This window comes from Chiroxiphia lanceolata, chromosome 7 (assembly GCF_009829145.1).
Source record: "Chiroxiphia lanceolata isolate bChiLan1 chromosome 7, bChiLan1.pri, whole genome shotgun sequence".
NCBI classification, from domain to species: Eukaryota; Metazoa; Chordata; class Aves; order Passeriformes; family Pipridae; genus Chiroxiphia; species Chiroxiphia lanceolata.
This window is the reverse complement of record NC_045643.1, coordinates 4,117,292-4,130,987: the sequence shown is the minus strand read 5'-3', so window position 1 is coordinate 4,130,987 and position 13,696 is coordinate 4,117,292. Positions and strand designations below refer to the sequence as shown.

The window sequence follows — 13,696 nt, the reverse complement described above, 5'->3', positions numbered from 1 at the left end:
GATTCTGAGACAAGGTGAAATATGGATTTTTGGTATGGATTTTGACTGAGGATTTACAATTACAAGGATTATTCTGACAATGCCTTCTACTAGAAAATCACATCTTTGTATTTCTGTCTCTTGTTAAATCTCTCATCACCTTTGATTTACTCTGCCTTCACTCCTTTCTATTGAGAGCGGGGTTTTATTTTTTATAGTTTTTTTTTCTTCCCAGCCCTTAAACTGAAAGGCTGTTTGCACAAATTTTCAAGTTCTGAGCTCTCCAGTGTTGCTTGGACAACTACAGCACTTTGTCTTCCATACTTCTAAAGCAAATTTTAAAGCTGGGTTGCAGTGTGAAGCACATTTGTTTCCCTTTTCTGCATGACTATTGCTGGCCCCGTGTCACACTTTAACTCTTGGGGTCTTAGAAGCAACAGTGACTCTTGTGCAGAGTTTCCAGGGGTGTTGGACTGACTACAGGTAGTTGTCCACTCTAGAAGCCTGCTGTGTTATCTGTATTTCCAGTGGTGTTTTGTAACACCTTATTGAGGTAACCTGCTCATTCAAGAGCTCGCTCAGCTGACACGGTGTATGAAATTACAGATGGCTTTGGAAGGAAAAAAAACTGCGTGGGGAAAATATATTAGTGACACTTTTTTTAGAGTTGTTTTCACTGAAGCTTCTCTTTCAAACTGGAGATGTTCAGGAGTGTTTCATTCAGGAGGAGTGACTTCATATAGTCCGGGTTAACACACTAACATCCTGGACAGTGTTTGGAAGAAAGCATGTCCTAAGGAGATGGTAGTGCAGATCCATGGTCTCCTGATTTGTCTGTGATCGGATATTAGGCTGAAGCAAGAATCTTGGGTCCCTTTAGATTTCAAGCTGCTTAAAAATTTCTCCTTGTTCAGCCAGGTTTTCTGTAATCACCTTAAGAAGTAGTTTAATAGGCAGCGAAATCCTGCTTGCTTGATACCATGTTTTCTAAGAAATACCAGATTACCTAATTTTTTTTTTTTTATCAATTCTGCCTAGTTTAGCATTAAGCTGACAGGAATCTAGCTTTAATATGCTAAAGAAAATTAGTGGGCTGTCTGCCTCTGAGCAGGAAGAATGATATTCTGTCAAAAAGACGAAATTTGCTTAAAACATGAAGCTAACTGCTTATTTCAATTTCCTGACATATGTTCCATTAACCCAGTTGTAAGTTGGAATTTGGTTAATTGGCACAGCTTCAGTGTAGCTCAGATTAAAGTGTGGGAGTCCCAAAGGCTTTGAGCCTGCAGAAATCTTCTATCATTAACAATTTGATTGCAGCATTCCTGATAGGATTCATAAAATTCATTATCCATGAAGTTTTGCAGACTGATGAGTTCTTAGTCTGTGATGTGACTACCTTCAGAACTGCTAACTCATGTCTTTCTGCAGCTTTATGCCTTGGAAGCATATTCATGCAGTTCTGGAAGTTTAGCTTTTCATGTTATACCTCATCCACTGCCACCTAAAAACTAATCACATGGCAACTCCTGCTCTTCCAGTGTCATGTAAAAGGGATTGGGTTACATTTCTGCTGCCCTGTGTAGCTGAATCTGTGGGGAGCCCAGTTATTACCCAGACAGTGTTAAATAACTCCACAGAGCACTTGGTGAACAGAAAAAAACAGCAGTGGCTGCAGAGCACATTTTCAATTAACAGGAAAATTAAACGGAACACATCACCATTCAGGAGTTGCATTTCTTTAGGCTGTTGTTTGTTCTAAAACTCTAAACCTGCAGTGATGAAGAGTTAGTGCAAATGTTACGATTCCTCTTAGAAACCATAAAACTGTGTAGTTACGTGAAAATACTAACTAAAATGAGTTATATTTCACTAATCCAACCAATGCACTGTGCAAAATTAAAACCAAGTGTTGAGCAATAGCAAGCCTTAAACAGTAATTAATTATTTTAATGAAGTAAAACTTATAATAGTCAGTAATTGGCTTCCTCAGTCAACCTCTGTGTGCAAATTTCAGATAGAACTCTGAGGAAATAATTAATTATATCTGTAGGCAACCTGGCGTGCTGCTTGGTGAACCTTCCCCAGTGATGGATAACATCAGACATTTGGCAGAGATGGATTTTGAATGTGGATAGAGCTGGGGTGGAAGAACCTTCAGGAATAACCAGATAAAATCAGAAGCATTTACAGAGACTGTCCTGTCCTGATGGGCACCAAATCCTGTACTCCCTTCTTTCCTTGAGCCGAGGATACTGTATACTAGAGTATATAATATAATGTATGTAGTATATACACTGTGTATATATCTATGTACACACTATATCTATATACTTTATATAGTATATATACTGTATATGTATATACTATATACACTATATATACTTAGTTGTCATCACTGTTGAATTCCAAGAACCTTTTGATGGTTCCTGGCAATGACAGGAGGTGATTTAGAACAACCTCAGGGTCCTCTGAGCAGCAGCAGCCCCCCTCCTGGCTACTGCAAAAATCAACCCTGTCCTGGGCAGAACCAGGACATTGGAGCATTAAAAATTCATCTTGGGGAGTGGAGTGTCATGTTGGATGTGAAATAAAGAAAATTTCTCCTGCACTCCAGTAAGAACTGTTGGTAACGGTAGACTACTTCTTGGTGCTTGCCATGCCTTTGCCTGAATTCTGCTGATACTGCAGACACCTGAAACCATTTCAAAGCTAATTTAACCAAAAGGAAAGATGAAATATGAACTTCAGAGTTTAGGACAGAAGCCATGAAGGCAGTCTCTAGTTCCTTTTGTTAAACAGGAGTTACCCTGGAACAATTCTCTGCTACTGTGGTAATTTCCTGCTCACCTACCAGTTGTTTCTTTAAAAAAAGCCACACACAGGTATTTTCTGGAGTTTTAATAACTTGGCCAGTGTACTGTTTCTTATCTATCTGTCTATCCATTTACAATATATAAAAAAAATTTTATATATCTTTATATATAAAAATATAAATAAAACAGCTGCACTGTTATATGCATATAGTATTTATAATATATGTAGTTTTTTAACCACAGCACAGCAGCCACTGCTGCTTATCTGTTAGATGGGAGCACCAGCCAACTTTTCCAGCTCATGCAGAGTTTTCCCCTTTGCTTAAACCTAGTTTTAGATAACTACATCCTGGCCAATTCCTTGGGTGCTGTCTGAGCAAGAAAAGCAACCACAAATTCCTAGTTCTTTTCCATTTGACATGTTTTGCTGAGTTGGAGATGGATGTTGGGCATTAGCTGAGGGACTTCTGCTCTGAAAATGTGCAGGTGCTGCTTGATCCTCCCTGTGTCTGTGTATTTCTGCTGAAACTCCCTCTGGAGAAGGTGAGATGCAAGGTTGGGAAGGGAGACAGTCCTGTGTGGATATTGCTGGCTCTTGCCCGTAGTACAAATCTCTCCATCATCTCTTAGGCAGGACTCTAAAAGCATTAGTTTTGATAAAGCTTCAGCAAAAGATGCCTGGGGGAGATTTTTAGAGGAAAAGGAAGATAGAGAGTGGGGAGCCTTGTTGAAAGGAAAAGATGACTGCGCTGCAAAGGAAAATCATACCTCGCTTGGCTGGAAGGGGAGACATTCAAAAGGATCTCTCTAAAGCAGAAAGACAGACTGTTGTCTGCTCTGTGAGCTGAAGCCAGTGGGCAGTGTCTGCCAGGATTGTTCATTTTACATCCTTACACTTTCAGATGCTCTGTTGCTTACCATGCTATTCCTTATTCTTCCCAAAGCTTATCACTTCCAATTAACTGGAAATATTTTTTGTTCCGCCATTGTCTCGGGCACACGTTTTTTCCATCTCCTGGGTGTCAGTTCTCTGTCTTTTACCAGGAATGATGATATTACCATGAAAGTGCCGGTCTTGGGCTTCCTTTCTAGCAGAACTCTTGCCTTATGATGGTCGTTTCCTTAGTCTCCTGATTTCTTTCTGATCTTTTTACAGTATTACTGGTTATTTTCAAGTTGCCTCTTTTACTGGCTAAATGAACTTGCAGCTGCAGTCAGTGTCCTGGTGCTAATTTACAGAGCAATCCCTGGAAATTATTTCACTAGATTTAGTTAGTGCTAGGGAAACTCCTTGCTGAGTGACTTCATTTCTCCTCTGGTGCCAGAGTGATTCCACTCTCACTTAAATTATTTTCTTTTGTACCTTTCTCCTCTTTTCTTCCTTAGCCTTCTGCTCCAGCAAAATTAAAATGTTACCATTTTCAAGTTTTCATTTTTAAGGAAAGTGATGATGAACCTCCCCTAGTTTTGGTTAAGGCTGGCATGTCCCATACTTCTGTTTTTCTTACATTTTCATTATTTTATGTCTCTGAAAAGTATTTCTGCTGCTACCAGGGATACATACCCTTTCTATTCCAACTAAAAGACTGGACCAGGTGATCTTCAAGGTCCCTTCCACCTGGGTTGCTCTCTGATCCTATATAACTGTGATTTTTGTTTTTACTTTTTTGTGGGTACTTCAGCCTCGCATTCAGTTAAAAAGGGATGAGTTTTACATACCCTATAGCACTTAGTGCCTGTAGTTCCTTTTTTAAGGGATCTGCAACTTACTCTTGTGTCTTGGAATCTGCAATAGCTTTTATAATTTCTTATAATTTATAGGAAAAAAGTGTAAGTACCTCCCTTGATGCTACTCCTACTTTATATTACAGGTGCAATAGCTATGATCAAAGTATGTCCAAATTTTAATTGGCTAATTTGGTTAGCTCTTGGTGTAATTGGTTTAAATGTGATATGTGAAAATGTAATGTGATCCTGTGGACTAGTTGAAAAAACTCTTTATAGTGTCACTGCTCACAGTTTCCCAAAATATCAAGAGATTGCTGTCGATGTGCTTTTTCAATTCAGTGTGGTATTTGGTATTGCACCTTTATGACCGAATCTCATAGTATATTCTTTTGAGACCTCAAATGTGGAGACTGGGCTAGTAGATTGACTATGTATTTTGTTCAGTTTTTTGGTGATAAATTACTTTTTCCTGAAAAGTAAGACTCATCCTGCATCTGTCTGACTGTATCTGTTTAGGTACCACAAATATTTTTGAGCTTGCTGTCAAGGGAAGAAACAAAATGTTGATGATTTCACTCTGTGAATTTAAAAAAAAAATCATTCAAAGAAACCAGTCCTTGGGCAGGTGGTTCTAAAGTAATCTGAATTTAGGTGGTGAGGTCCAAGGCACTCACCCTTTCTCATGGTTCGTTTGGTAATTGGTTGGTGGTCACCACACAAGTAGTGGTAAAGGCTACCTAGGTAATATAAAGCTTAATAATGATTTTAAGGAGGGTGTATTCTGTATGGATCTTTATGCTACAGAATATTGGGTTGAGGGTTTAGAAGCTGGACAGTGACTGACAGGCAGAATTCTCTTATGTCAGGAGAGCTGGGCTGCTTGTGAAGCATCTCCTGAACTGCTGCTTAAAATAGACTGTTATTTTGAGAAATTGAAGTTCTGGCTAATGACATGTAGGTATTCTGCTTACCAACCTTGTCATAGTGTCTAAATAAGCATCTCTCTTGCTTCTGGGTATTTCCATTGAGAAAATTTAGTTAGCATTTGGATTCACTGAGTTGAATCCAAATCTTGGCTTGTATTTGGACTCATTGAATTTATTACAAGTGGTTTTTATGCTTTTGTGGGTTTTGCTGTTGTTTTGTGCTTCTTTGAATGGAAAGTAATAATGCCCTTAAAATTGTTTCATATGGTCCAAGTGGAAACTTTATGAGCTGGAGTTTACTGCCTTGAGCAGAGGAAAATGTTGTAGAATCGTGGAAGATGCCTTTTGTTATCATCATTATTTTTAACTTCGTGAATTTCTGATACCTTATTCTGGGTAATAAATTACACTGGGTAGACCCTTGTTCAGTCCCACTGACCTGGAAGGTGTGAACACTTATATTATTTTTGGATCCTGAAGACAAAAATGTGTGCATCAGGTGGTATGTTCTAGAATGGGGTATGACAGTAAAGACTAATGGCATTGAACTGTGACCTGGAGAGAGGACTGGATACTCTGTAACTGAGATGAGGCTTCTCCAACCAAAACGTAAAGTGAGGGCCTCAGTCCTCCGATTTCAGTCTCTAGAGGAATGGTTTTCTGCCTTAAGTTTTCTCTGAAAAGATCTGGAACTCTGCATATGTGTTTTATATAGAACTTGAACATCTCAGGTCATTTTTATGAGAAGAGTTTGCTTTCTTCCTTTACAGTTCAGAGGAAAATAACTGTATCTAAAATCCTGTTTAAAGAAATCTGGAATTTTGGAACTGCACTTGAGGTGTCTGTCGTCTTTTGTTCCTTTCTTATTCCCAGACCCAGGGAATAAGGTAATAATAATAATAGCTGCAGAAAGGTTTGATACTGTACAAAGAGTCTGGAGTTTCCTCTCTGGCCTCCCTCTTCCCCTCTTCTCTCTGCAGAGCTGTTTAATATGTTATGATTTGAAAATTTGATCTCTGCCTACCTCATGCCAGGTGTCTTTAGTTGCACATCCTCCCCAGCAGTAGTGCCAGCAGAGGATTTTCCTTGTCCTGGCAACTCTTCACTGCTCTTAGAGTAAAATCATTTTTGCCTGTATAAATCAAAATTGCTAGAAATGTCTGTATTAGTCTTGATTCTCCAGTGTTTGTGGTTGGAAAAAGACAGTAATAATTCAAATACTAACTTTAATTTTGTCCTGTAGAAGTGAATTTTTCAGTTAGTTGGAACAAGCAGCCTCTTTAAGACTTCATTCTCGCTAGCTTTGGATAAATTAAAAATGGACAACATGTGCCTTTAGTGTATCCTTCAAATATTATTTAAAGGCTTCATTCAGTGTGAATGAAGGGAGGTAGCCTCATTATCCATCTGCTTTTGCTGAAGGCTAAGGTAGTGATTTGCATAGTAGAAGAATAAATGAACGAGCTCACCAAGCTTGTGGAACGGGATTTTTCTGGCACACAATTGTGTAACCTAAGAGTGAGATGCAGTGTATTACTATTTTTACCAAAAAGTGATGTTTTTCAGATTCATCATTGGTATTTTTGCACTATGATATGAAACCTTCTTTAAGAAAGCGAAAAGGAGGACTTAAACTGAAAAACCAAGTTGTGGTTTCTAACAGGGGCGCTGCTTTCACGCCTCCTCCCAATTTAAAGGGAAGTTCTGGGGTTCATAGATACGTATTTCATCAAAATACACAGTAACTCTGATTCATAACAATCTGTTCCATAGTTTTGGGAGGAGGAGAGTGTTTCTATATTTGGAGTTGGTAAGTTTTCGTGCGTTCCTGTCGTTGTGTGTAGTCATTTTCTTCCCTGCTCCTCCTGCCCCCAGTACTGGTGTGGTCAACCAGCCGGTGCTCAAGTTGCACGTGGCTCGGGAGCATCCTGCATGCAGGTTGTCACTCCTGATGAATTGTACCAGTCAGCTCATTTTCCACTTGATTTTCCCCCCACATTGGATCACAGAGTGGAAAAGTGGCTCTTACAAGTTCTGATTCCAAGGCTCTGTAGTTACTACAAGACTGGAAACAGTAAGAGTAGGGAGTTGAGTAGAACATGAATCTCTTTTTCTGCTTGCAACTAACAACCCTCCTGGAGGAAAAAAATAGCACACAAAAACATTCTTCTTTTGTTATCTTCTTCACCCAGGGTCTCTTTTGGTGAGATCACAAAAAAAAGATGTAGATGTGCTGTTGTCCAAAAACTTCATAAGTGTTCTAGTTGAGGGAGCCTCCCAGCCCAGCTGCCTGTTCTGGTCTCTTTTGCATCACCATAGTTATTGTGTTATCCCTTTTTTTTTTGCTCGGGCTTTGAGGAGATGATTTGCTTCAACCTTTTTAATGAGATCTGAAGTTGTTGTTTATCGTTTCCATATGAACAAATCTCCCTGGACTGTTGGCTTGTGGTTTGCAAAGGAACTGGCCCAGATTTTTCTGGAGTGATGTCTTCAGCTCAGTGAGAGCTGCTTTCAGTAAATATTTGCATTTTGAAAATGTAATTTTCAAATTTTGAAAGTGTAGTTTTGTTTCAAAAATGCATTGTTTTCAAAAGGCTTGAGGGCAGGTAGGAAAGCAGAAGCTCTTCAAGGGAAGGAAGGAGTGAAATGAAAGATATTATCAGCCCTGCGTGGTACTATGGGCTGAGTAAACACAGTAAACTTAGTGCATCAGGTCTTAAATGGGCAAGGGAAGTTTCCTGTTAAACACAGCACTAAGCTAAATTTGTGATAGGATCATGCAAACCCCCTTCCAACTGCATTGGAGTTTTCACATTAAATTTATAAGGGTACATGTATAATAAAATTGCAAATGTTAAGTTCCTTGTTCATATCTGTATAGTCTTTGATGTATCAAGAGTCAGCAGGGATTCTCCTCATTTGGGGGATCGAGAATTGATGGGGAATATTTAATTGTTACTGTCCCCCCCTTTGATTTCTTATTTCTGACGTGCTGAAATGTAAAGGTGAGATTCATCTTCCTGAACATTAGCCAGCCTAAATGTGAGCAACTGCTCTGCGTTATCTGGAGCCCTGTTCTGGTAAGGTGCAGAGGAGAAAACTAGAGAGTGGTTTGGTTCCTCTTATTTTTGTTATCCTAAATGGGAGTGGGAAGGTCTGTCACGATTTCTTGAGTACATGAAGCACCCAGCCAACCTAGATTACAGCAGTAGCTGTCAGGCATCTGCAGCTGACAGTAATTTTGCCCTCAATATCTGCAAAGGTTTTATTAGAGAATTAGAGCGTTTTTGTAAACTGTGAATCTTCTGAGTATTGCTCTGTTAAATTGGTACAGATTAAATTGGATTAAAATGCAGTTAGAGGATGAGCTTTTTTTTAAAGGTATAGTCTTAGGGCTCCTGTTGAGCCCTAAGAGTAGGTGCAAGTTAGGTGAGTGGGTGTTGAGGGTGGCAAAAGAATGTAGATGTGGGGAGCAGATGTTTTATTTGCAAAGCTGAATTTGTGCTAAAATAAAACTGTGTTTCAGGTGTGGATCCATCCCTGCAAGCAGAGAACAGAGTCCCAGGCTCTTCTCAGGCCACTGCTGCTGTATCGAAACAGCAGAAATCCCGTTCCACCAACTCGAGGGACGAGCGCTTCCGATCTGGTAAGGGGGAGAAACGTGGCTGAGACATCACATGTCTTAAGAGGAAAAGTGCTTGTAAAGTAGTACCTGCACCTACACAAAAAGCTGGAAGTACTTTGAAAGAATGGAAGAGCTGATGAATTTCTTTTGTTTCCATACATGAGAGGTTTTGTTTGAATCCAGACTGGAGGAAATGCTAGAAGGGAAAGAGACTAGACATGCCTTCTGATGGGTTTCTTACTGTGAATTTTACCATGCTTTAACAGCTTTTTCGTGTTTGCTGAGAAAACAAGATTGGGTTTCCAGTCTATAAAACGGTTATTTAAAAACTTTGAGGACTACAGTGTGTGGGTTTGTGGGACTTTTTTGCGTGCTTGGTTGGGTTATTTTGTTAAGGGAAGGTTATATATTTATTGTATCTCACTTTCAAATATTTCCTGGTTTAAGGCAAGTGCACAAAAAAGGGAAATGTCACAATGGATATTCTACTTCATTTTAAATGGACACCACAGGGACAGACCTTTTTGGAAACTTGTGTGAAAATATCAATATCCTCATTGCATCCTGTTCCCATTGTTACTTTTCAGGTGGTTGAAGTGCACTGTTTCCCTGCGAAATTCCTGTCACAATAGTGAGGAAAGGCAGGTGTTTGGAAGCTTTTCTCTCCTAAATACCTTTGGACTTGTAGGTGGATATTTTTCTGTTTGTTTTCCAGGGTAATTACATGTCTTGGGTTCGGGGATGAGAAGTGCAAGTCCTGACATGCACTGCACATCCTTAACATGCGGTTGGTCTTGCATCACCTTGCCTTGCTGCTGCCTGGGCAGAGTGGTTACTGCGTGGTATTTGCGCTGCTGATGTGTAAAACCTTGCTCCAGAAATGGAGCTGGTGTGCCTGTGTACATTCCTTAGGGCTAATTGAACAGTGAGAGTCATGAACATTACAGATGTGCTGTTGTTAAACTAACAGAAATAAAAATCTGCAAAAAAAGAGCACAACTTCAGCAGGAAATCCTTGGGAGGTACTCCTTGATGGGGACTGCCACATCCTTCTGTGGTTTCCCATCACTGCTCCCCTAACTCATGTTTCATTAAATATTCCTGCCCAGAACAAGTTCTTCGCTTGGAAATCTGAGAAGTTCTTAGTTACAATACATGTAATTGGATTTCTTTTTTCCTTTAGTGATATATGACAAGGCTTCATGTTCTCAGATGGTATCAAAACCAAATAGTGATGGTTTTGCTTGGCTTAAGTTAAACTTATGTCGATGAAAGGTAACGTAGATATGGCTTTCAGAAGCCAATATCTTTTCCCCTTTTTCCTCCCTGATGTTAAGAAAAAAAATTCTTCAGATTTGTTGCATTAGTGATTGGCTGCTTTATCTCAATGAAAAGACATTTTAACTTGGCTCTGCGCTGACACACAGTTGCCTGTTGTGAGGGATAACCAGCTTCAGGCCCCTTCTCTCAATCTCATGCCTTATTTATTCTTTAGGCTGCTGGGGGAAAAGGAGGGTTTGTTGTTTCTTCCTTTTTTATCTTTCCTTTCAGTCTTTATTTCTTGTTTTCCTTTCTTTGAATCTTGCCAGTTCTCCTGTGTCTTTTTCAAGAGTAGCTGGTGTGGATGGATGCAGCTTTTCCTAGAGCGGGATCTCTTTCTGGTGCAATTATAGGTACTTTAGAACCATCAACATAAATTACTTAAAATAAGCAAGCAAGTGAAACAATTTTGCCCTGTTATGCAATTAATCTGTCACTTACTTGCTGTAAGCACTTTTTTAATAGTTTCTCAGAGGAGTTGTCCATTTAAATGAACTGTATTTTTTTATCATCCCCAGATTCTTGTCTTCAAACAGTAAATGTTACACAAAAAATTCCAACAGTGAATGCTATCAATAAATACAAGCCTGCTGTCCTGGCTTTAGCTGGAATAGGGTTGTTTTTCTTCTTAGTGGCTGGTACAGCACTGTGTTTTGGGTTTAGAATGAGAATATATTCATGTTTTATTATTCTTGTTCTAATTCTATTATTATTATCATCATCATATTTTATTTTATTTAGATTATTACTGTTCCTATCTCAACCCACGAATTTTACCTTTTTCCGGGTCCCCTCCCCATGCCACCCAGACAGTGCTGGTTGCTTTACCTGTTGGTATTTGGAGATCTGTGAGCAGCAGGGACACCGGGCAGCCTATAAATGTCATTTTTAATTCAACCAGCTGTAGAAATTCTTCCTCCTGTGCCTAAGGCAGGAACAAGTATCGAAGGCTGACAAATGAGTAGAGGCTATAAATGGGAATAAAAAGTGCTCTTCTAGTAGCTGGAGAGTTTAGGAACTGTAAGGGTTTAGGTGATTTATAGGCCACAAACTATTTAGTGTTCCTCCCCCATCCTTTTTTAAGGGCACATGGAAAGAAAGAAAATGAGAATAGGAACATAAAACAGAAGATTGTGTAGTTTACTACAACAGAAGGAAAAAAAATTTTGAATCAGTTATTAATTGTTGATGGCTGTTTGCAGCTTAATAAAGTGCAAAATCTTAGAAATGTTCCTCCAAGACTACTACTTCTGCTTTTGAAAGGCAGTATATGTATTTTTTCCTCACTTTGGTGCAGGTATTCTTTGTGTTAATGAAATGCTGGGCTTCTGTTCATCACTTTCAGTAAGCACCGTTGAGCATTTGTGTTCTCAGAAATGTGACGTCTTTTGGTCTGATTTTAGTGACTGTTTAATTCTCTGAAGAAAACTGAACTCCACAGTTCTTATCACTTTCACAGTAAATTTTAAAGAATTTAAGTAACAGGCAGTGGTAGAGAGCTTCTTTTTGCAATTCCACTATTCAGTTAAATTTTAATTTATACTAATTTATGAATTTTTGTACCCTAAGCGTTCTGCTTCTTTGAAATAATTTCATTCCTTTTACTTTTTTTTAATTGAAATCTGTTTCATCATGTCTGTAATGGAGAAAAATTTTTAAAGGGAATGCAGAATAGGAACAAAGCGTTCCAGGGAAGTGAAAGCAATTACTTCATTGATTTGGCTGAGAGAGGATGTTCCCACTCAGCTGTTGTCCAAGGACGAGATATATTAAAAAAGATTTCAAGCTGGAAATAGATCTTAATAAGCATAGAGGGAGTGATGAGTTAAATTGGTGCCATAAAAATAAAACATGGAACAGAATAAAAATTCATCCTGACTGTCTCCTGGTTGCGTTTTTATCATTTAATCCAATCTGTTCCAGGTTTTGGAGTGGGAGTTAGGACTAGAGGAAGAGGTGGTGCTGATTTTGCCCTCTGGAAATGGAATAAAAAGTAGTTCCCATGCTTGCTCCCACAAATCTATGTGATGTTTTGACCTGCCCCGCTCTGCTTTGTTAAAAGGCATCAGCACACCCTACAACTAGGCCTTTTCATTCCCAAAATGCACAACTGTCTAAGAATGCTTTTATTTTTTTCTCTGCAACGTTATTTAATGACTTAATGTACTTATATACAGGCTATATTTTGTGTTATTTTACTCTTTGGAAGACTTTTTGGGAAGAAAAACAATTTGTTATGTTCCCCTTCTTCCTAAGAGATGTTAATGTAACAAAAATGTCTTTTAAATTAAATATAGATCATGAAAGCGAGCGCATCTCGTAGTTACCGTCTCTTTCTAGAAACATTCAGCTTGGTTTTGACTGGGAGTTCTGCCATGAAAATGTGTCCTGCAGAATGGGCATTTTGCCCCTACTTTTAAGGCTGCAAAACCAGCCTTTAATTGAAGTTGCATCCCACTTAAACTTTCTGGAATTTTGGGACATAAAAGGTTTGCTTCTGGTTATCTGTGGGAATAAACTTCAGTGACGGGCAATTACAACTAGTACTAAAGATCAGGAGAAACCAAAACTTGACAAAAAGCCCATATGTGGGGAAGGGAAAGGGGGGCAGGGAGACATGGGGAGAGAGGAATTAATTTTTAATCCATAAAACATCTATTAACAAGTCCTTGGTGTAAAGGGCAGCAACAAAAATCTAAAAGGGGGCCCAAGATAAAAAAAAAAAATCTTATATCAAGAGATAGAGGTTTTGATGATTATTTTTTCTTCTTCGTAGTATTTTTCTCTCATAACAGCATCATCTTTGAACCTTGCCTGTTAGTTGCACAAAAAAAGTTCTTTTTTGAGATAAGCATCTACACAGGTGGGATGGTATATTTGCATATACACATATTTTAAATACAGCTCTGAACAGATTATCTGGGGGGAGCTGCAGACTGAAAAGTGATATTATTGCTGCAAAGAACTGGTTGGTGTCTGGCACCATATGCCCGGGGCTTCTGATGATTTTTAGGATTCGTTTGGCCAGACTGAAGGAAACAGTTTGTTAGGAAGAGTCCTGTTCTGAGTATGACTAAAGGGGGTTCAGGGCTAATACCAGAAATGGTACTTTTTAAACAAACAAACAAAAAATAAGGTGTTTTGCCTGTAGTCATCACCAAGGTAAATCCCTGTAGGCACAGGGGCAGTGTAATTCTATTACATTATATGTTACATGTAAGTTGAGTAAGTCTGTGCCTGTCACATACACTTACATACCTACAGATAGTTTCATACCCACAAATCTATCAACCTGTTACATC

General features: G+C 38.9%; 1 protein-coding gene across 1 annotated transcript in view; it reads left to right on the top strand.

Annotated features, from left to right (window-relative positions):
• The window catches only part of DIP2A (disco interacting protein 2 homolog A), an 81,931-nt gene that overhangs the window by 24,287 nt on the left and 43,948 nt on the right, over positions 1–13,696 (top strand). Inside the window, 1 exon segment of the mRNA XM_032692781.1 lies at positions 8,976–9,095. Coding sequence (XP_032548672.1) covers positions 8,976–9,095 — 120 coding nt within the window.